Genomic DNA, 25,110 nt, shown 5'->3' with positions numbered 1-25,110 from the left:
TTTCTCTAGTTAATGCTGTCATGTCTTGAGATGTCAGTTTAGTTTGATGTCCATGTCTTGGTAAGTTTGCAGTTGTGCCATACGCCTTCCATTTTTGGGTGATGGATTGAACATTACTTTGTGAGATGTTCAGAGCTTGGATTTTTTTTTTTTTTTCTAAATAACCTAACCCGGCTTTACTCTTCTCCACAACTTTATGCCTGACCTGTCCGGTGTGTTCCTTGGGTTTCTTGATGCCATTTGATCCCTAATGATCTCAAACAAGCCTCTGAGGCCTTCACAGAACAGCTGTAGTTATACCGAGAATAAATTACACACAGGAGACTTCAACTAACGAATTGTGTGACTTCTGGACCTTATTCAAGGGTATTAAACTACGGGGGGAAGGGAGGGGTGCAGAATACAAATGCACAGCAAAATATTCAGACTTATATTTACTTTGTGTTGGTATATCACAAAAAATCCCAATAAAATACCTTTAGGTCTGTGGGTGTAATGTGAAAAAATGTGGAAAAGTTCAAAGGACACTTTTTCAGGCACTATATAAAGACACACACACACATTATTTATACATGTATATAAAAGCAGTACTGTTCAAAAGTCTTAGGCAGAAGATTTAATTGTTTATGTTTTACAAATAAAACAGAATGCAAAGTAAATGAACAAAAAGACATTTGACCAGAAGTGGATTGCATGAAATAATTGCAACAAAAAAACTAAACCATCAACATGGAAACAAAGCCAAGTAACTCAATTATATACAAACGCATAGGAACTGGGGTGCAGAAAGATGGCAAGTGCTATGATAGCTCACAATGTGAAATATTTGGCTGTAATACAAGAGCATGTTTGCCAAAGAGCTGGAGAACGATACAATAATGACTGTCTGCAGAAAGCAGTGAGGCATGGTGGAGGATCGTTACAGTTTAGGGCTGAATATCAGCAAATCTCACACTGTATTTGGTTGGGAATAATGATGTCCTCAATGTTGAGATACACAGGCAGAGACTTATCCATTATGCACTTCTGTTTTTTAAGCATTGTCACACTCACACACACACACACACACACAGATTTCTTTCCCCTTCATTTTCACAGACCAAATCTGTAGATGCGAGGTAGATTGCCGCAGCAGAAATCTCTCCCTATCCACAATGGAAGACCAGACAAACTAAGATTTACTTTTGACTGTAGTCTCCCTCCTCAGGTGAAGAGGAAGAAATAGTCCATTGTTTGAATGACCATGTCCATCCCACCTCTCCATGCGAGGGACTAAGGTAATTCCCCAGGATTAAAAATATCCAGGGCTTTCCCTGTTCAGGAATTTGGTATGGGGGAGACAACATCCACGTATCAGACTGGAGACACTTCAGCGACCCAAGGAAGATGGGGGCTTGGCATTGCCTAACCCTGAAGTATATTTTCTTGCAGCACAGAGTCAGCACTTAAAGGTCTGGGCGCATGAATGGTCGTCCGGGGCGGTACAGCAATTAATGGAAAAGGTGACAAAAAGAAGGCAAGCAGTACAATGTCTGGAGGATGGCTCCCTTGGGGCTTTGGGGAAATTGTATCCGACTATGTTATTGATATAATACACCATACAAAGAATGGCGCCTAGCAGCATATTATCCATCATCAATTGCATGTATACACCTGTATATACATACACACATGTAACCTTTGCTAGGAAAAATGGACAATCAACGGATCAGTCGCCAATAAACCATAACAAGCAAGGGGGGAAAGAAAAAATGGGGAAATAATTGTGGAACCCACAACACGACCATAGATCCAATATCAAAAGATTTTATTAAATATAGATTTCAGGATACAGACAATATGGGGAACATGTGTGACCACAAACAAAAAGTGCAATGTGCAAACAAACGCCCTGTGACATGGACACACCATACGGCGTATACTGATGTTATTAATGCTCTACTCATAAAATGGCATATATGTTGCGGTACTCAAATCGCCAGAATTCATGCATATGGTGCAATGGGCCACATCTATATCAATTACCTCTGCACATTGTGCCTAATTCCATTCTACGGCTCATACCCTATGATGCTGGTGCACATGGCATTGTAGCAAATAAGCTACCACGTGCAGGAAAATGGTATATTACCTAGGGGAGCAGTGGCACCGTGTATGGGCGTCCAGGGCGGCGCGATCCCGACGCGCGTTTCGGAATGAGACTCCTTCGTCAGCATCGTGCACCAGCATCATAGGGTATGAGCCGTAGAATGAAATTAGGCACAATGTGCAGAGGTAATTGATATAGATGTGGCCCATTGCACCATATGCATGAATTCTGGCGATTTGAGTACCGCAACATATACACCATTTTATGAGTAGAGCATTAATAACATCAGTATACGCCGTATGGTGTGTCCATGTCACAGGGCGTTTGTTTGCACATTGCACTTTTTGTTCGTGGTCACACATGTTCCCCATATTGTCTGTATCCTGAAATCTATATTTAATAAAATCTTTTGATATTGGATCTATGGTCGTGTTGTGGGTTCCACAATTATTTCCCCATTTTTTCTTTCCCCCCTTGCTTGTTATGTTATTGATATGTAAGCTGTGGGGTAGACTAAAACATATACGTGGGATTACGGGTCTGACCAGATTCTCCCCGCTATGGCATAATAATAATTTAAAGGAGTTTGTGGCAATGGGGGTACTACCAGAATGGCAGGCCAAGGGGATTCAATATGTCTATCAGATAATTGAGCAGGGAGAGTTGAAATCCTTTTCCCAATTGCAGGTGGAATTTGATCTTGGGCCTGCGGGAGAATATCAATATTTGCGGATGAGACACGCATTTGGAGCTCAGAACAGGGACGGAGGCATCAGAATTCAAAGGGATATAGTGTTAGAGTATGTGTGTGGTGAAGGGACTACTGGGGGGTTATTTCCACTCTTTATAAAGACTTGCTGCACACTTTCCTGTTAAGGTTTCCAATACTGGCGAGAGCTAGGTGGGAGAGGGATCTAGGCCCAATGGAGAATGAAGCTTGGGAGTCGGTGCTGGAGTGGGTTCCACGGCTGTCTCTGAGCGAACCGTATAGGCTGTCACAGCTTTATGTAATAAAGGAGTTATATAAGGCAGGCTTGCGTGATGATTCTGAGTGCCCGAGGTGTAAATCTACAGATGCTGATATATTTCATATGATGTGGACGTGTCCGAGACTGGCTGCTTTTTGGCTGGTAGTTTTGAGTTGTGTGGAAGGAGCGTACAGATGCACGGTGCCAAGGGACCCGATGGTGTGCTTGTTGGGGTGCGTGGATGAGATTGGAGTGGATAACAACCTGAAGACAGCTATTGCCAGATTGCTGTATATGGCCCGGAAGGTAATAGAGCGAAATTGGATTAAGGACGAGCCGCCTTCAAGAAGAGAATTCCTCCAATATGTGAAGCAGGGCCTGAAACTGGAAAAGGGGTTTTATCAGAAAAGAGGGAAAATTGAAATGTTCGATAAGCTGTGGTCTCCGTGGCTTGCCATGGGATAGGTTTGTTATAGAGTATGGACGAATCAAGACCCTGAATTGGTGAAAACATAACACGCGGCCTATGGTCCTAACTGAGGGGATAGTCATCCTATAGATTTGAGTGTGGAGCTATTAAACAAGGTGGGCTGTCTTATCTGGGGGGCGGGATAAGTTGGGATTGCGGGGTTCGTTTGGGGGGAAAACTTTGTACTGAAAAAAAGAATGTAACATGTCAATTGTAAATGTTATTCTTAATAAAAATTTATTTGAGTTAAAAAAAAAAAAAAAAAAAAAAAAAAAATATCCAGGGCTTTAACAATGATGCCCCATCCTCAAAGAGGTGGTCCAAAACTAACATTAGTTTACTCCTAAATGTCTATTTATGTATTGCACTTTCTTTCTGGCTCATCACTTCTCTTCAGAGCGCACTGCCACTCTGCATTAAAAAAGAATATTGCACCTTGATAAGACCCTACTAAGTGAACATCAGAATTGACAACTGACACATGCTCAGTAGAGCAGGGACTACCCCACCCCTGAAACGCAGGTCGCTGATGACGCGTCATATCAGAGTGGGGACAGAGGTTGCAGCAGTGACTGTAGCCTTGGCCCCCTGATGACATCTCATTTGAGTATCCCAGCATGCACTGGGGGTCTCAAGCAAAGAGTCATCAATCAAGAAGTTAATAAAAAGAAATATATATATATATTGTCTAAGGGTCACTTCCGTCTGTCTGTCTTTCTGTCTGTCTGTCACGGATATTCATTGGTTGTGGCCTTTGTCTGTCATGTAATCCAAGTCGCTGATTGGTCGTGGCAAAACAGCCACGACCAATCAGCGACGGGCACAGTCCGGCGGAAAAATGGCCGCTCCTTCCTCCCCGCAGTCAGTGCCCGCTCCGTACTCCCCTCCAGTCTGCCCTCACACAGGGTTAATGGCAGCGGTAACGGACCGCGTTATGCCGCGGTGCAATGCACTCCGTTACCGCTGCTATTAACCCTGTGTGATCAACTTTTTACTATTCATGCTGCCTATCCAGCATGAATAGTAAAACGATCTAATGTTAAAAATAATAAAAAAAATAAAAAATCGTTATATACTCACTGTCTGTTGGCCCCAGGATCGACAACAGGCCTTTCCCGCTCGCGACGCTCCGGTAACCGGTCCATGCTGCGATCTCGCGAGATGATGACTCGCGAGACCGCTACGTCATCTCGCGACACCGCAATGCACTCGAGACCGGAGCGCACGAGCAGCGGGGGCTCCGGAAGGTGAGTATATAACTATTTTTTATTTTATTTGTATTTATTTATTTTTTTAACAGGGATATGATGCCCACATTGCTATATATACGTGGGCTGGGCAATATACTACATGGGCTGGGCAATATACTACATGGGCTGTGCTATATACTACGTGGCTGGGCAATATACTACATGCGCTGGGCAATATACTACATGGGCTGCGCTATATACTACGTGGCTGCGCAATATACTACGTGACTATACAACGTGGGCTGCGCAATGTACTGCGTGGGCTGCGCAATGTACTGCGTGGGCTGCGCAATGTACTGCGTGGGCTGCGCAATGTACTGCGTGGGCTGCGCAATGTACTGCGTGGGCTGCGCAATGTACTGCGTGGGCTGCGCAATGTACTGCGTGGGCTGCGCAATGTACTGCGTGGGCTGCGCAATGTACTGCGTGGGCTGCGCAATGTACTGCGTGGGCTGCGCAATGTACTGCGTGGGCTGCGCAATGTACTGCGTGGGCTGCGCAATGTACTGCGTGGGCTGCGCAATGTACTGCGTGGGCTGTGCTATACACTACGCATACATATTCTAGAATACCCGATGCGTTAGAATCAGGCCACCATCTAGTAAAAATATACAGCAGTTAGATTAGAGTTGAAATCGTAGTGACTTTTTACTTAAAATTTCGCATTTTTCGGACTATAAGCCATAATTTTTTCCTCCAAAATTGTGGAGTAAAATGGGGGGTGGCTCTCATAGTCCAGATATACCTGCTGTGGATGTGGGGGTGGTGGAGCGGCAGCAGTGGACGAGCGGTTCACAGGAGGCAGTTGCTGCGGCTAACACTGTGCCTGCTGTTAAAGAGAAATTAATATTCACTGCTCCCCAAGTCCATAATCCCTCTATGAACTGAACTCTGCACTGAGAGGTGGGAGGGACTATGGGCGTGTGAAGCAGTGAATATTCATTTCTCTTTAATAGTGGGCACACTGTTAGCCGCAGCCGCCGGCTTCTGCAGCAGCCGGGCGATCACGTGTGCCAGCTGTTACAGAGAATGAATATTCACTGCTCCACGAGCCCATGGGAATGGAGAGCAGTGAATATTCATTCTCTTTAGAAGCGGGCACACATGATCTCCCGGCTGCTGCAGGAAGCAGTCTAACAGTGTGCCTGCTAATAAAAAAGATGAATATTCACTGCTTGACAAGATCATAGACCTGCACAAAGCTGGAATGGGCTACAAAACCATAAGTAAGATGCTGGGTGAGAAGGTGACAACTGTTGGTGCAATAGTAAGAAAATGGAAGAAATACAAAATGACTGCCAATCGACATCGATCTGGGGCACCATGCAAAATCTCACCTCGTGGGGTATCCTTGATCATGAGGAAGGCGGGAGATCAGCCTAAAACTACACGGGGGAACTTGTTAATGATCTCAAGGCAACTGGCACCACAGTCACCAAGAAAACCATTGGTAACACATTACGCCGTAAAGGTTCAAGATCCTGCAGTGCCCACAAGGTCCCCCTGCTCAAGAAGGCACATGTGCAGGCCCGTCTGAAGTTTGCCAATGAACACCTGGATGATTCTGTGAGTGATTGGGAGAAGGTGCTGCGGTCAGATGAGACAAAAATTGAGGTCTTTGGCATTAAATCAACTAGCTGTGTTTGGAGGAAGAGAAATGCTGCCTTTGACCCAAAGAACACCATCACCACTGTCAAGCATGGAGGTGGAAACATAATGTTTTGGGGGTGTTTGGCTGCTAAGGGCACAGGACTATTTCACTGAATCAATGGGAGAATGGATGGAGCCATGTACCGTAAAATCCTGAGTGACAACCTTCTACCCTCAGCCAGGACATTAAAAATGAATCATGGCTGGGTCTTCCAGCAAGACAATGACCCAAAACATACAGCCAAGGCAAAGGAGTGGCTCAAAAAGAAGAACATTAAGATGAACCTATGGTGGGAGTTGTAGCTCCAAGTTGCCAAGCGACAGCCTCAAAATCTTAATGATTTAGAGATGATCTGCAAAGAGGAGTGGACCAAAATTCCTCCTGACAAGTGCACAAACCTCATCATCAACTACAAAAAAAGTTTGACTGCTGTGCTTCCCAACAACAGTTTTGCCACCAAGTATGAAGTCTTGTTTGCCAGAGGGATCAAATACTTACTGTATTTCTCACTGCAAAATGCAAATAAATGTATATAATTTATACAATGTGATTTTCTGGATTTTATTATTGATATTCTATCTCTCAATGTTAAAATTAACCTACATTTAAAATTATAGACTGTTCATGTCTGTCAGTGGGCAAACTTACAAAATCAGCAAGGGATGAAATACTTATTTCCCCCACCGAATACTTCTTTAGTAGGTAACTGCACAAATCATTTGAACTAATGTCAGTAGCTGGTTTAAGGTAAGGTAAAGTGCTCTGCTGAAAATGAAAGCCTTTTAAAACTTAGGGATGCAGACAATGTGTGCTGCTGGGGGCATGTGTTGCACAGAATCCTTCTCCTTCCCCTTCTGGCAGCTAAAAACAGAGTCACTTACTTGGCTATACCATCATACTACAGCAGAGATTTTGCCTTTATTCTAATGAGCAAAGCAGAAATCCATTCCTATTGGCTGCTGTGCGGTGAATGGGGGATCACTATGAGCATGTGTGACCCCAGAATTTAGACTATTAGATGGACCTGTACACTGCTGCATACTGTAACCCACAGGTGGCGCCATACTGTGTAAGTAAATGTCTAACTCTTCACTGGGGAAGATTTATTTTTTAACAAACAATATATGACAGATTCTTCGTGTTTTATGATCTAGATAATAACTATTTAATGGTGGGAAAATCCTTATTAATAAAGACAGTAAGCAAAGTCTTACTTGGGATCTCTGCTTTTTGCACAGACAAAGTCAGCAAATACAGTAATGCTGGATTGTAACTGGTGCGCGCAGTTCACACAGGCAGCATATGCCCACTTGTCCCAACCGAGAAACAAGGCCGTTACCAAAACATTTCTTACAGGGTCAAGGAGTGAACACGCATTTATTGCGCCCTCCAGCATCCGTTTTGTTAAAGAATGAAATAAATCCACCTGTGAAGGCTTTTTTCTCCCAAATCAGTCACAGATAAAGCACCAACTGGAAATTAGGTCCAAACTATGAGGATCCCAACAAACACCCGCCATGTTTCACCTTCAGCAAACAATACTTTCTAACATACGTACAATCTGAGAACAAACAACGAAGGAATCCTGAGCAGCTCACTTACCCTGCCGGTTATTGTTAGTCATTGTGATCATGCTTCCATCTTCTGCAAAACCTTTTTCTAAATTGTCTAGAATCTGAAGAATGACACACAGGTCAGTTAACAAGTCACAGGATATCTGCTCTATTTAAAGGGAATCTGTCAGCAGGTTTTTGCTACCTCTTCTGAGAGCAGCCTGATGTAGGCAGAGAGAAGCTGAACCCAACAATGTATCACTTAGATTACTCGGTGGCGCCGTTCTCACACAATCAGAGCTTTAAGATTTATAAATACAGCAGAGCTGAGGAAGCTAACCGCGCCTACACCACAGCTAACCCCGCCTACACCAGGCTCTCCATGTACAAAGTCCATAGACAGTGAGGTGCCTATCACAGGAGGGGCGTGTCTGACCAGGGCTCACAAGAACAGCCAATCACAGCAATGAATGATGAGCTATTTGTGCTAAAACAATCAATGTAAGCAAACAGAACTTCAGAGCTTCATAAGAGGCATCGCTGAAATTTGTGTTTTGACCCCTCCAGCATGTGGCCTCCAGATTACATAGGAAAAACCTGCTGACAGATTCCCTTTAAAGGGATCATGCCAAGTATATAAATTATCCCTTATCTATAGTTTTAGTCTTGGGAGGGATTACTGGTAGATTGTGGGTTTGGGACCCCAAGAAATCCAGAAAATAGGACTTTTCAGAGTTCTGCCTGGAGGGGGCAGAGGCTGAACGTGCGCAGATTTGCCCCGACAGTCCCAAAAAGGAGGAAAGGAGCAGAGATGCGCATGTGTGCCCCATCCAAACCTCTGCAAGGGCCTGTTCTCTGGATCGGTGGTGGTCCCAGTAACAGGACCCCAAGTGATTGGATGGATGTTCCCCTGTACTATGAACAGAGGATAACCTATATACTTGGTACAACCAACCTTTTTAAGAAAACAACTCATAAATTAACACATACCAAGGTAAATTTATAATTTATTGTAATGGTAAAAATGTCTTAATATCTTATTTCAGCTTTAATTTTAGTGATAAAAACACACGATCAATAAGGCATTTGGAAAAAAATATATAAATAATCAAAATATTGCATTATCACTTCTCATAATTGCTGCCTCAGGAGTGAAAAACACAGTAGTTCATGGAAGCTTCTTGGGTATTTTATGGTGTTCGCCATGAGGTATAAATACAAGACAACTTTATTCTGTGGATTGTTTCGACAACTGTTACCAAATTGCTTTATTTTCGCACAGTAAGCTCTTTCCAGGACTCCCACAGTCTGTGTGCCCACTGTCAGCTACTGTGAATGGGAATCATTAGACCTGCCAGTCCACGAGGGTCCCAGAGGGGGGTCCTGCACATTACACACATCTATGGCATGCCCTGCACTCTCGTCCATGAATGACTTTTTACCTACCTTTAAACAAATGGTTTTCATACTGTGCAGTCGGTCAAGAGTCTCCTGAGGACTCCCATTATACTGGCGCAGCTCTGCGTGTAAAATCCTCATAGAGAAAGGAACCATGGAGCCTAAAAACAAATAGGAAAACTCTGTCATACATGGCTCTCAACAGCAATAGAAAATAGATTAACCGTACAGCCCGAATTCACTGCCCAATAATGAGATATACACGGCCATTTTCCCCCCCAACTCTCCCCATATTCTGTATACGAAACCTGACAAGATGGCACAGGAAAATGAATGAAAAACTACAACTGGGAGCATAAAAACTGATGATTGGGCTGTATATGACAATCAGACTTGGAAGTCAGCCATGTAGGCAGGGGTGAGGATCAATCCAGAAGAGCTAACCCTTCACCATAACCCTACCGAGCCCCTGCAGCATCAGACCACCTAACCGCGCCTATCTGTGCTGACAGGGTAGTGTCAGAGGGTACAGGGGCTCCCCTACCGACAGGGGGAAAGGCAACACCCAAATGGTAAATTATTCATACATTTTAAATTATTTTATTGTTTGGGGTCTACAGCTCCTACACAGGCCAGGGTGTCTGCTGCGGACGACAACTCTGAAGGCTGAGAGCACGGTCCAAAGTTTGCTTCGGGGTCCGTTGGGCTGTAATTAGTGATGAGCTAGCGTGCTCGGGTGTTATCCGAGTATCTGGCTGTGCTCGCATATTATGTTCCAGTCGCTGCTGCTGCAGCTTGATTTGTGCCTGTTAGACAGCGTGATAAACAGGTCATTCTCACATGTGTTGTGGCTGTCTAACAGCCGCGACTCAAGCAGCCGAAGGGACTGGAACATGATATACGAGCGTGATGAAGATACTCCGATTACACGATATCAGAACGTTCTGTACTATATAGCAGGGGAAGCACTAATTATATACTGTATGTATGTGTATATATATATATATATATATATATATATATATATATATATATATATATATATATATATATATAATCTAATATATAAAGCTGAATGTGTGTGTGTGTGTATGTATGTATGTATGTATGTATGTCCGGGATTGGCATCTGAACCGTAGCAGCTACAGCCACAAAATTTTGCACAGTCACACGTCTGGACCCCGAGAGCGTCATAGGCTATGTTGTGAGGTGAAATTTTAACCCCGCGCTTTCCAATTCACCAAACAATTTTGCCCCTATCTACATAATGGGGAAAAAGTGAAAGGAAAAGTGTTGGAGGCGTCGCAGCTACAGGCACAAAATTTTGCACAGTCACACGTCTGGACCCTGAGAGCGTCAAAGCTATATTGTGAGGTGAAATTTTAACCCCGCGCTTTCCAAGTCACCAAACAATTTTGCCCCTATCTACATAATGGGGAAAAAATGAAAGGAAAAGTGTTGGAGGCAAATTAACAGCTGCCAGATGTGAACAAGGGGGACTTAAAGAATGACAGCGATGGCACCAAAGAGTATATACTGTACAGTTGCTAAGGTGGGGCCCCAACATGGGATAATCACACCACCACGGGGATATGAACACACACACAAAATGCGCCACACACTACCACGTGCTCGAACACATATACCACCCTCAGTGCACATTTCACCACACATACACCAACCTCGCCACATAAAAGTAGAAACACAAAAGTCGCCGCTCAAAACTCGCCACGCGCAAAACTCTCCACATGCAAAACTCGCCACACGTGCAAAACTCGCCACACGCAAAACTTGCACACGCAGAAAAATTGCCACACGCAGAAAAATTGCCACATGCACAAAAGTTGCAACACATGCAAAAGTTGCCTCACACAAAACTTGCACATACTCAAAAGGCACCACACATAAAACTCGCCACGCGCAAAACTCGCCATGCGCAAAACTTGCTGCACACAACTTGCTACACTAACCTGTCACATGCAACTCGACACACAAAAAGTTGCTACACGCATGTCGCCACACAAAACTCATCTCACAAAAGTCCCTACATGCATGTCGCCACACGCAACTCAACACACACAACTTGACACACGAAACTCGCCCTAAAACACACACAAGTCTGGTATCCTTCAAAAATAAAAATCTGATTAATAAGCAGACAAACTACAAGAGCAACAAATGTACCATATAGGAATCCGGCAGCTGTCAGTCACATGACCAGTCTATTATGTGTATGTGTGAGCTAATATATACTGCCAGGGGGTGGGCTTACTGTTGGCTGGGGATTTATCAGGCTGCCATTTTAGCTTACAAATACTGAGGTAAAAATACTGACCAAATAACGTGTGAACGAGGGCTAATACAGGAGGAGATGGCATACAGCTATATACTATATACAGGAGATGACACACAGGTATATACTATTTACAGGGGAGATGACACAGGTATATACTATATACAGGAGGAGATGACACACAGATATATACTATATACAGGAGAGATGACACACAGGTATATACTATATAGAGGAGGAGATGACATACAGGTACATACTACATACAGGAGGAGATGACATACAGGTATATACTATATACAGGAGGAGATGACACACAGGTATATACTATATACAGGAGCAGATTACCTACAGGTATATAGTATATACAGGAGGAGATGACACAGGTATATGCTATGTATAGGAGGAGATGACATACAGGTATATACTATATACAGGAGATGACACACAGATATATACTATATATAGGTGAGATGACACACAGGTATATACTATATACAGGAGATTACATACAGGTATATCTAATATATAAAGCTGAATGTGTGTATGTATGTATGTGTGTATGTCCGGGATTGGCATCTGTACCGTCGCAGCTACAGCCACAAAATTTTGCACAGTCACACGTCTGGACCCCGAGAGCGTCATAGGCTATGTTGTGAGGTGAAATTTTAACCCCGCGCGTTCCAATTCACCAAACAATTTTGCTCCTATCTACATAATGGGGAAAAAGTGAAGGGAAAAGTGTTGGAGGAAAATTGACAGCTGCCAGATGTGAACAATGAGGACTTAAAGAATGAGAGCGATGGCGACAAAGAGTATATACCGTACAGTTGCTAAGGTGGGGCCCCGACATGGGATACTCACCACACACGGGGATATGAACACAAACACAAAATGCGCCACACACTACCACGTGCTTGAACACATATACCACCCTCAGCACACATTTCACCACACACACACACCAACCTCGCCACATAAAAGTCGAAACACAAAAGTCACCACTCAAAACTCGCTACATGCAAAACTCGCCATATGCAAAACTAGGCTCACGCAAAACTCGCCACACGTGCAAAACTCACCTCATGGAAAACTCACCTCATGCAAAACTTGCACACACAGAAAAATTGCCACATGTACAAAAGTTGCACCACATGCAAAAGTTGCCTCACACAAAACTTGCACATACTCAAAATGCACCACACATAAAACTCGCCACGCGCAAAACTCGCCATGCACAAATCTTGCTGCACACAACTTGCTACACTAACCTGTCACATGCAACTCAACACACAAAATGTTGCTACACGCATGTCGCCACACAAAACTCATCTCACAAAAGTCGCTACATGCATGTCGCCACACGCAACTCAACACACACAACTTGACACATAAAACTCGCCCTAAAACACACACAAGTCTGGTATTGTCCTTCAAAAATAAAAATCTGATTAATAAGCAAACTACAAGAGCAACAAATGTACCATATAGGAAATACGGCAGCTGTCAGTCACATGACCTGTCTATTATGTGTATGTGTGAGCTAATATATACTGCCAGGGGGGAGGGCTTCCTGTTGGCTGGGGATTTATCAGGCTGCCAATAGCAACCAATCACAGCTCAGCTTCTATTTTGCTACAGTTAATTAACCTGAGCTCTGATTGGTTAATATAGGCAACAAAGACATTCTCAGTATAACAAAGCTAATATATGTTGTGAAATGCTTCTATTTGCTTAGTTTTTGCCTTTTAATAATTACATTTCTATCTATTTGTTTTGTGGTTTTTGTGTGCAGAATAAATTTTTGTTAACACATTCTATTTTGCTAACAGCAGTCATTAACCCGGGCGAAGCCGGGTAGTACAGCTAGTATTATATATATTAAGGTGTGCGTGTGTGTATGTGTATGTCCGGGATTGGCATTTGCACCGTCGCAGCTACAACCAAAAAATTTTGCACAGTCACAGGTCTGGACCCCGAGAGAGTCATAGGCTATGTTGTGAGGCGAAATTTTAACCCCACGCGTTCCAATTCACCAAACAATTTTGCCCTTATCTACATAATGGGGAAAAAGTGAAAGGAAAAGTGTTGGAGGCAAATTAACAGCTGCCAGATGTGAACAAGGGGGACTTAAAGAATGAGAGCGATGGCGCCAAAGAGTATATACCGTACAGTTGCTAAGGTGGGGCCCCGATATGGGATACTCACCACACACGGGGATATGAACACACACACAAAGTGCGCCACACACTACCACGTGCTTGAACACATATCACTCTCAGCACACATTTCACCACACATACACCAACCTCGCCACATAAAAGTCGAAACACAAAAGTCGCCATTCAAAACTCAGCTCATGGAAAATTCGCCACATGCAAAACTAGGCTCACGCAAAACTCGCCACACGTGCAAAACTCACCTCATGAAAAACTCGCCACACGCAAAACTTGCACACGCAGAAAAATTGCCACATGAACAAAAGTTGCAACACATGCTAAAATTGCTTCACACAAAACTTGCACATACTCAAAACGCACCACACATAAAACTTGCCACGCGCAAAACTCACCATGCGCAAATCTTGCTGCACACAACTTGCTACACTAACCTGTCACATGCAACTCGACACATAAAAAGTTGCTACACGCATGTCGCCACACAAAACTCATCTCACAAAAGTCGCTACATGCATGTCGCCACACGCAACTCAACACACAACTTGACAATGAAAATCTCCCTAAAACACACACACAAGTCTGGTATTATTCTTCAAAAATAAAAATCTGATTAATAAAAAACTACAAGAGCAACAAATGTACCATATAGGAAATACAGCAGCTGTCGGTCACATGACCTGTCTATTATGTGTATGTGTGAGCTAATATATACTGCCAGGGGGGAGGGCTTCCTGTTGGCTGGGGATTTATCAGGCTGCCAATAGCAACCAATCACAGCTCAGCTTCTATTTTGCTACAGTTAATTAATCTGATCTCTGATTGGTTAATATAGGCAACAAAGGACATTCTCAGTATAACAAAGCTTGTGTGAGGTAATAGCATGTCAATTAGGGTGTGTTGGCGGAAAGGCTGATGTCCGTCACATTACCTCTATGTGAGAGGATATAGAAACTGCCAGTTACAGACTATTTTTACCACAATAATGCCTCATAAGAAAAGGAATTCCATGGCATGAATGTCAGCTGATGCGAAAAGAAAAGCTGCATTATGGGCCAATGAAAAATGTGAAGACCGAGAAACAAGGCTGACACACATGAGAACAGCAGCTGCTTCCTCAAGAGCCAATGAACTTTGAGGAGAGGGAAGCGAGGCTTGCAGACAAAAGAACAAGAGCTGCTTCGTCAAGAGCCAATGAACTTTCTGAGGAGAGGGAAGCGAGGCTTGCAGACAGAAGAACAAGAGCTGCTTCCTCAAGGACCAATGAACTTTCTGAGGAGAGGGAAGCGAGGTTTGCAGACATGAAAACAAGAGCAGCTTCCTGAAGAGCCAATGAACTTATTTTTTGCCTTTTAATAATTACATTTCTATCTATTTGTTTTGTGGTTTTTGTGTGCAGAATACATTCTTGTTAACACATTCTATTTTGCTAACAGCAGTTATTAACCCGGGCAAAGCCGGGTAGTACAGCTAGTATATGTATATATAATCGTATTTTTCGGACTATAAGACGCACCTAGGTTTTAGAGTAGTAAATTAGGAAAACAAAAAACACCTGAAGCAAAAAATGTGGTCAATTCTGTACTTAAGGTCACCTATCCTGATAAATATGGTCCCCTCATCCCCATCCTGGTATGCATGGCCCCATTCTTATTTTGATATGATTGATTGGCCCCATCCTGTTCCTGGTATGATTGATTAGCCCCATCCCCTTGCTGGTATGATTGGCCCCATCCAGTTCCTGGTATAATTGACAAGCCCAATCAGAAAAGATTTAAAAAACAAACCTTTACTCTTACCTTCTTCCGCTCCCTCGCAGTCGAAGCGTCCTGCTCCAGTGCCAGCAGCTGCTTAGTGCTTGTAAGTAGCGCATGGCAGGGACGTCATGCGCTGCTCACAAGCAGAGCGCAGCTGCCAGAATACTTACCGGGTGTTCATCAGAGATCGCGGTGGGTATCCATTCCTCTTCAGTAGCGCGCACTGTCAGCTGCCTGCTTCCTGCTGGCGGTCACGTGTGTCGATACTTAAGAGAAATTAATATTTATTTCTCTTAAAGGGAATCTGTCACCTAATTTTTCGTATATAAGCTGCGGCCACCGCAATTAGGGGCTTATCTAGAGCATTCTATAATGCTGTAGATAAGCCCCCGATGTAACCTGAAAGATAAGAAAAATAAGTTAGATTATACTCACCCAGGGGCGGTCCAGGTCCGATGGGCGTCACAGGTCCAGGCCTCCCTTCTTCATGCGATGTCGTCATCCTCCTTGCTTTGTGTCAAGGCTCCGGTGCAGGCGTACGGATTTGTCCTGTTGAGGGCAGCGTAAAGTACTGCAGTGCGAAGGCGCTGGGCCTCTCTGAGCTTTCCGGCGCCTGCGCTCTGCTTTTACTTTACGGCCGGCGCTCACAGTCAGTGCGGGAAGCAGACGGCCAGGGACCTGACGGACATCAGAATGTGAGTATGTACTGTTTTTTTTTTACATTTACAATGGTAACCAGGGTAAACATCGGGTTACTAAGCGCGGCCCTGCGCTTAGTAACCCGATGTTTACCCTGGTTACCCGGGGACTTCAGCATCGTTGGTCGCTGGAGAGCTGTCTGTGTGACAGCTCTCCAGCGACCACACAGCGACGCTGCAGCGATCGGCATCGTTGTCGATATCGCTGCAGCGTCGCTTAATGTGACGGTACCTTAAAGGTTTTTTTTTTTTTTTTAATCTTTTCTGATGGTGCCATGGATACCAGGACTGGGATGGGGCCAATCATACCAGCAAGGGGATGGGGCCAATCAATCATACCAGGATGCCAGGAAGAAATTAATATTCATTTCCCTCCATGCCCATGGGCGTGGAATGCAGTGTATATTCATTTCTCTTTAGCAGCAAGGGTCACTTCCGTCTTTCTGTCTGTCACGGATATTCATTGGTCGCGGCCTCTGTCTGTCATGGAATCCAAGTCGCTGATTGGTCGTGGCAAAACGCCCACGACCAATCAGCGACGCGCACAGTCCGGAAGAAAATGGTCGCTCCTTACTCCCCGCACTCACTGCCCGGCGCCCGCATACACCCCTCCGGTCACTCCTCACACAGGGTTAATGCTGGCAGTAACGGACCGCGTTATGCCGCGGGTAACGCACTCCGTTACTGCTGCTATTAACCCTGTGTGACCAAGTTTTTTACTATTGACGCAGCCTATGCAGCGTCAATAGTAAAAACATCTGTTAAAAATAATAAAAAAAATAAAAGATGATTATATACTCACCTACGCCGCCTTTCCCGCTCCTCGCGATGCAAGCGGCACGTTCCGGTGGCAAGGATGGTCTGGCAGAAGGACCTGCCATGACGTCACGGTCATGTGATCGCGACACGGTCATGTGACCGCGACGTCATCACAGGTCCTGCGTGCCTGCGCGGAAAGGACCTGCCGTGACGTCACGGTCATGTGATCGCGACACGGTCATGTGACCGCGATGTCATCACAGGTCCTGCGCGACAAGGACCTGCCGTGACGTCACGGTCATGTGACACGGTCACGTGACCATGACGTCATCACACCCTGGGACCGGAAGCTGCCACCTGCACCCCACACAGGCGACAGAGCTACAACGCGCCTGCGGAAGGTGAGTATGTTTATTTTTTTTAACCTGTGTCATACGTGGCTGGGCAATATACTACGTAGCTGGGCAATATACTACATGGGCTGTGCAATATACTATGTGGCTCTGTGCTGTATACTACGTCACTGGGCAATATACTACGTCACTGGGCAATATACTATGTAACTGGGCAATATACTATGTGGCTCTGTGCTGTATACTACGTCACTGGGCAATATACAATGTGGCTGGGCAATATACTACGTGGCTGGGCAATATACTACGTGGCTGGGCTATATACTACGTGGACATACATATTCTAGAATACCCGATGCGTTAGAATCGGGCCACCATCTAGTATAAATCTATATATATATATATATAATTGTCTAAGGGTTTTTCCATCTGTCTGTCTGTCTGTCCTGGAAGGAAATCCCGCGTCTCCGATTGGTCGAGGCCTGGCGGCCTCGACCAATCAGCGACGGGCACAGCATGAACGATGATGTCATAATGGAGGCCTGGCGGCCTCGACCAATCAGAGACGGGCACAGTATCGACGTAGATGTCATAATGGTTGCCATGGCGACGATGTCATAAAGGTTGCCTCGACCAATCAGCGACGGGCACAGTCTGCCGCGAATTCTGGAATCATCATTGTCCATATACTACGGGGACATGCATATTCTAGAATACCCGATGCATTAGAATCGGGCCACAGTCTAGTATATCTATATATATAATTGTCTAAGGGTTACTTCCGTCTGTCTGTCCTTCTGTCTGTCTGTCACGGATATTCATTGGTCGCGGCCTCTGTCTGTCATGGAATCCAAGTCGCTGATTGGTCTCGGCAGCTGCCTGTCATGGCTGCCGCGACCAATCAGCGACGGGCACAGTCCGATTAGTCCCTCCCTACTCCGCTGCAGTCAGAGCTGGCCGGCCGCTCCATACTCCCCGCAGTCACGGCTCACACAGGGTTAATGCCAGCGGTAACGGACCGCGTTATGCCGCGGGTAACTCACACCGTTACCGCCGCTATTAACCCTGTGTGACCAAGTTATTACTATTGATGCTGCCTATGCAGCGTCAATTGTAAAAACATCTAATGGTAAGAATCATTAAAAAAAATAAAAAATCATTATATACTCACCTTTCCGGCTCCTCGCGACGCTCCAGGCAGGTTCCGGTGGAAGGAAGGTCTGCGAAAAGGACCTGCCATGACGTCACGGTCATGTGACCGCGACGTCATCGCAGGTCTTGCGCGCCTGCGCGAGAAGGACCTGCCGTGACGTCACGGTCATGTGACCGCGACGTCATCACAGGTCCTGCGCGAGAAGCAGGCAACAGAACTACAAGGGTACCATCGGAAGGTGAGTATATGTTTATTTTTTAGCCTGTCACATACGTGGCTGGGCAATATACTACGTGGCTCTGTGCTGTATACTACGCCACTGGGCAATATACTACGTCGCTGGGCAATATACTACGTGACTGGCCAATATACTACGTGGCTCTGTGCTGTATACTATGTCACTGGGCAATATACTACGTGGCTGGGCAATATACTACGTGGACATGCATATTCTAGAATACCCGATACGTTAGAATCGGGCCACCATCTAACGTATATGTATGTATATATATATATAGATAGATAGATAGATTCAGACTGTGAGCCAGCGATGATGTGTGCAAAACTGTAAAGTGCTGCGCAATATATTAGCGCTATATAAAAATAAAGTATATACACACACACCCCAAATGATAACATATAGCATAATTCATTTCATTGTACGGATGTCTAGACAGACTGCGGCACCACAGAGCATACTAGGATCGCACAGGGCTGGAGACATCGGCACTGCTAGACTCTAGATAATATGCTGGAGCAGCGAGAGGCTCATCAGTCATCCACATACAGAAAAGCTGCCTCCTCGGCACAGATCTGTGCATCGGGCGCTCATAGGTGTGATAATAGCAGCGCACATGTATGAATTATGTATAGACCGGACTAATATATAAAAGCTGCGCTCCTCTCCTGCTCGGGATATTGTCTTGCTCCATCTCACAAATGAAATTTTGCTACTGAGCAGCAATAAGTTTCCTTCTATTTAAAATACACATAAAAGTGCAGCAATGGCGCTGGATCAGCCGGGATCGCTCCTCCATATTTAGAGGCCGGCTGTGCGATTAGGGCAATGGGGGCCGCTCAGAATGCCATCCTGGCTACGGATAATGATAAAACGCTATGGAACATAAGGGCTGTCGTACAAACCTAAAGAGGCAGACCTAACCTACAGCACCCTAATTAGTGTCCACAGAAAGGAGCCCGCCATGCAGAACAGCGCGAGATGCGCCATGACAGCTTTATCACAGGGGCTCATGGGGGACACTGGTCAGCTTGCATGTTGTCACAGAGACCCTGAACATAAGACACAAGCGTGAAGTTACTGGAGGGAACCACGCAGATGTTATGGTTTATAGATAGAAAATCAGAACAACATTACAGACCCTGCAATGCCACACAAAAAACGGGAGGAAGGTAAAAATGCAGCACGTTTACAGAAAGGATAATAAATTATTTACATGAAAGGCATGCATGGTTATATCAATGTGAGAGGGCGATAACCTGCAGGATAACTGGCAGTCTGTCCACTGCTGGAACACAGGATCGGACATACTGCGGTTCAAGATGCCCTATTCCTCCAATGCCTGACGGCGGGTCCCACACAAGTAAAATCATTGTCTGATCCCACAGATACGGACGACTTATCTTAAAGGAGATCTCCAGAAAAAAAATATAGAAATTCTAGACACATTCCTAAATATTTTTCACAAAAGCAGGCAGCACTCCATAGTCTTTGGGACAATATGTAGGTGTTTATTAAACCCACATCTCCATGCATATTGTCCCAAAGACTATGGAGTGCTGCCTGCTTTTGTGAAAAATATTGACAGTAAACAACCAAGGACGGGTTGTCTGGGCTTTGCACCTGAAGATAAGTAGTGGATTTGTGCTGTTCCTATTTTTACTCTTCACATTCCTAAATACCTTTAATTATCTAATCACACTTTTGTCTAGGGAGATAATCATTATAGAAATAAAATGGCCGCTGACTTGTTACATTGATAGAAAGCTGTCCTAGAACGTTAATACAAAAACTGTTTATGAGCATTTGCAGTAGGAAGCTCTGGAGATAACCTATACTAATTATTGTCATTCAGATAGGGTGGACAGCAGTGTGAGCAGCCTCTTACCTCAGGACCCCTAGTATCTCCAGTATTAGATCAGATAGATAGGGTGGACAGCAGTGTGAGCAGCCTCTTCTTACCTCAGGACCCCTGGTATCTCCAGTATTATGTCAGATGACCGGAAGAATGACAGTGTGAGCAGCCTTTTACCTCAGTACACCTGGTATCTCCAGTATAACATCAGATAAACAGGGAAGACAGCAGTGTGAGCAGCCTCTTCTTACCTCAGGACCCCTGGTATCTCCAGTATAACATCAGATAAACAGGGTAGACAGCAGTGTGAGCAGCCTCTTCTTACCTCAGGACCCCTAGTATCTCCAGTATTAGATCAGATAGACAGGGTGGACAGCAGTGTGAGCAGCCTCTTCTTACCTCAGGACCCCTGGTATCTCCAGTATTAGATCAGATAGACAGGGTGGACAGCAGTGTGAGCAGCCTCTTACCTCAGGACCCCTAGTATCTCCAGTATTAGATCAGATAGATAGGGTGGACAGCAGTGTGAGCAGCCTCTTCTTACCTCAGGACCCCTGGTATCTCCAGTATTATGTCAGATGACCGGAAGAATGACAGTGTGAGCAGCCTCTTACCTCAGTACACCTGGTATCTCCAGTATAACATCAGATAAACAGGGAAGACAGCAGTGTGAGCAGCCTCTTCTTACCGCAGGACCCCTGGTATCTCCAGTATAACATCAGATAAACAGGGTAGACAGCAGTGTGAGCAGCCTCTTCTTACCTCAGGACCCCTAGTATCTCCAGTATTAGATCAGACACACATGGTGAACAGACAATAAAGTTGTAACATGCATTTTACATACAGGGAAAAATCATGGTATATTACATAAAATATGTATAAGAAACCAAGAAACCAATAAACCACCCCATTTATGTATGCCAAGGACCATTTAGGGACAGCTGCAAAAACAACAGATATCCTAACCACCACAAAAAGCAGATAAATCCCATAAAATATCACATTTATAATAGGTTAAAATCAGTACATGGAAACAGGTACAAAGGAACAAAGGTATGGACGGTGAAACACTATATGGCAGTACAAGCAAAGGGCCCAAGGCACCACCCACAGCCGAAGCATACCATACTAAACTACATAAGGATATCAATCCAAAAATATGGGTAAATAAGTATATATAACAAACACTGGTACTGTGACCCGATATCCAGCAGATAGACAGATGTCAGTAACATACAATACCTGGTATCCTCAGCGATGGGGGACCCAGAGCCCACCCCAACGCGCGTTTCGGTACGCCCCCTGAGGAAGGAGCTGTTCGGTCGCTCCAAAACGCGCGTTGGGGTGGGCTCTGGGTCCCCCCATCGCTGAGCATACCAGGTATTGCATGTTACTGACATCTGTCTATCTGCTGGATATCGGGTCACACTACCAGTGTTTGAGAGATATATATATATATATATATATATATATACTTATTTACCCATATTTATGGATTGATATCCTTATGTAGTTTAGTATGGTATGCTTCGGCTGTGGGTGGTGCCTTGGGCCCTTTGCTTTACAGTGTACTGCCATATAGTGTTTCACCGTCCATACCTTTGTTCCTTTGTACCTGTTTACATGTACTGATTTTAACCTATTATAAATAAAGGTGATATTTTATGGGATTTATCTGCTTTTTGTGGTGATTAGGACACATGGTGAACAGCAGTCTGAGCAGCCTCTTCTTACATCATGGCCCCTAGTACCTCCAGTATTATGTCAAATGGACAGGGAGAACAGCAGTGTGAGCAGCCTCTTACCTCAGTACACCTGGTATCTTCAGTATTACATAAGAGACACGGTGAACTGCAGTGTGAGCAGCCTCTTCTTCCCTCAGCACCCCTGGTATCTCCAGTGTGAGATCATATGGACATGGTGGACAGCAGTGTGAGAGGCCTCTTCTTCCCTCAGCACCCCTGGTATCTCCAGTGTGAGATCATATGGACATGGTGGACAGCAGTATGAGCAGCCTCTTCTTACCTCAGAACCCCTGGTATCTCCAGTGTATGATCATATGGACATGGTGGACAGCAGTGTGAGAGGCCTCTTCTTCCCTCAGCACCCCTGGTATCTCCAGTATTAGATCATATAGACATGGTGGACTGCAGTGTGAGCAGCCTCTTCTAATACTGGAGATACTAGGGGTGCTGAGGTAAGAAGAGGCTGCTCACACTGCAGTTCACCATGTCTATCTGATCTAATACTGGAGATACTAGGGGTTCTGAAGTAAGATAAGATAGACAGGGTGGACAGCAGTGTGAGAAGCCTCTTACCTCAGGACCCCTAGTACCTCCAGTATTCTGTCAGATGACCAGAAGAATGACAGTGTGAGCAGCCTCTCTGGTATTACATAAGAGACATGGTGGACTGCAGTGTGAGCAGCCTCTTCTTACCTCAGAACCCCTAGTATCTCCAGTATTAGATCAGATAGACAGGGTGGACAGCAGTGTGATCAGCCTCTTCTTACCTCAGCACCCCAAGTATCTCAAGTAATAGGTCAGAATATCCACTAGGGGCACATCTTCCTACATATGGAGAGCAGCTGGATCTACCTACTGCACATGCTCAAAACGTACCTGTTCTATTAACAGTCTAGGACTTATTTCCAGTGGCAGACATTTTTATTCTTTAGTGATTACGTTCCATAATTTGTGTAATTTGCTAAAGATATTTATGAATTTATTAATAATTTAATTTCCTTCAGTTATTTTTTCTACTCCTGGAGAAGTCATTTAAGCGCACGATGAAGACAAAATGTCACCACATAGGTCTGCTGTGGCATATTTCATTAAAGGGTTACTCCCAACTTGAGAGATCAATATTCTTGGATAGTGCATGTAAAAAACAAGCACCTTTGTAATTTACTACTTATTAAAATTTGCTGCCGTTTTTGAGATATTAACACTTATTTACAGATCATTGCTGACCGACCATCACTGCTGTCTAGCTTGTAAGCACTTTGATAAATCTGACTGGAACTAGGCTGTAATGGTGCACGCCAGAGGTCCTTGACCAGTTCAAAGCAGTGCTTACAAGCTCAATAGGGATGCACGGGTTTTGCTGTTTAGCAACAGTGGTCGGTGTCCAAGGTGATGAACTGTAAACAAGAGACAAGTGTTCTAATATCACAAGAACAGATGCAAAATGTAATAAGCAGTAGATTGCTTGCGCAGCACCTTTAATTTGACCGTTTTTTCTTTATATAGAAAGCGATTACTATCATCCAACAAATCTGTGATCTACTCATCCATGGGCCAAGTCATCTGGTATCACAGCTCATCTTCACGCAATTCAAGTTAAAAGTGTTGTTCCCATTTCCAGGATCCTATTTAATTATGTAATAATAATATTCACAAATGCCTCCAATTAGAAATGCAGTATAGTTCTTCTGATTAGCTATGCTGTTTACCCCAAGTGCAGGGCATTGCAGTAGCTTAGGTATCCATGGTTAGGACCACTCATATAGTGACTTAGCTGCTAGTGGTCGTAACCATGGATACCTAAACTACTGCAATGCCCTGGCACATGGGATAAGCGACATAGCTAATCAGAAGCACCATACTACATTTCTAATTAGAGGTATTTGCTATTATTATTATTACACATACTACATATTTTGATAGGATCTAGGAGACGGGAATAGCCCTTTAATACAGAGAAGATGCCAGACCAAACAGAAGCTAAATACAAGAAAGGCACAGTTTCAAAAGAAAAATACGGTAAATAGTGTTTTTTTTAGTTTTTATTTAAACAAAATAAGTATGTAATAAAAAGCTACAAAATAATAATAATAAAAAAAAAAAAATCATATAACAGGTTCTATTTGCTCTTGAGGTCAGATGTGATTAGATATCTGCTCCTTTCACCTCTAAACACAAGCAAAATACTAATTTAAGTCCTAATTGATATAACGTCAAAAGCTGCTGCCGATAGTCGTTGGCCTCTCCTAGACTCCCATCCATAATGAATGCGGCTGTCAGTCATCCGTCTTACTCCCCGCTGCGGCCATTCTTCCTCAGTCTATATATTGACGGCCCATCTCCTCCAGAATTCAATGCTAAGCTCTACTTCTGACATTGTGATCCGAACTGAACTGGAAAAGTCTAGATAGAAACATGCAGACCTGCAGTTCTGTGCCGCAGCGTTAATGTCAACCTGTGCAGGAGGCCTTCTGCTACTCTACCCTCCTACCACCCTCGCAAGGGTGCAGCTATAAAGGAGACAGAAGTAACAGCTGCACCCAGACCCTGGTGCCTAAGGGAGCCCTATAGAAACTATACGATGGTGGCGGTACATGGTAACGGTGGTCTCCTAACACAGTGTCATGATTCTACTTAGCTCCTAAAAACATCTGTCACAATGCAAACCGCATACATTATTAGCGCTCTTAGTCCTGGTGAGGCC

General features: G+C 44.4%; 1 protein-coding gene across 4 annotated transcripts in view; it reads right to left on the bottom strand.

The window, feature by feature from the left end:
* TRAPPC12 (trafficking protein particle complex subunit 12) overlaps window positions 1-25,110 on the bottom strand; it is a 120,829-nt gene that overhangs the window by 39,468 nt on the left and 56,251 nt on the right. For all 4 annotated transcript variants that reach the window (XM_077291372.1, XM_077291373.1, XM_077291371.1 and 1 more), the window contains exons 6-7: window positions 9,427-9,539; window positions 8,030-8,102 (exon numbers count right to left, since the gene is read on the bottom strand). In XM_077291372.1, the coding sequence (XP_077147487.1) occupies window positions 8,030-8,102; window positions 9,427-9,539 (186 nt within the window). The remainder of the gene's footprint in view (window positions 1-8,029; window positions 8,103-9,426; window positions 9,540-25,110) is intronic.

The sequence above is a fragment of the Ranitomeya variabilis genome, chromosome 2 (assembly GCF_051348905.1).
Source record: "Ranitomeya variabilis isolate aRanVar5 chromosome 2, aRanVar5.hap1, whole genome shotgun sequence".
Taxonomy (NCBI): domain Eukaryota; kingdom Metazoa; phylum Chordata; class Amphibia; order Anura; family Dendrobatidae; genus Ranitomeya; species Ranitomeya variabilis.
This window is presented reverse-complemented; position numbering and strand designations above follow the sequence as displayed.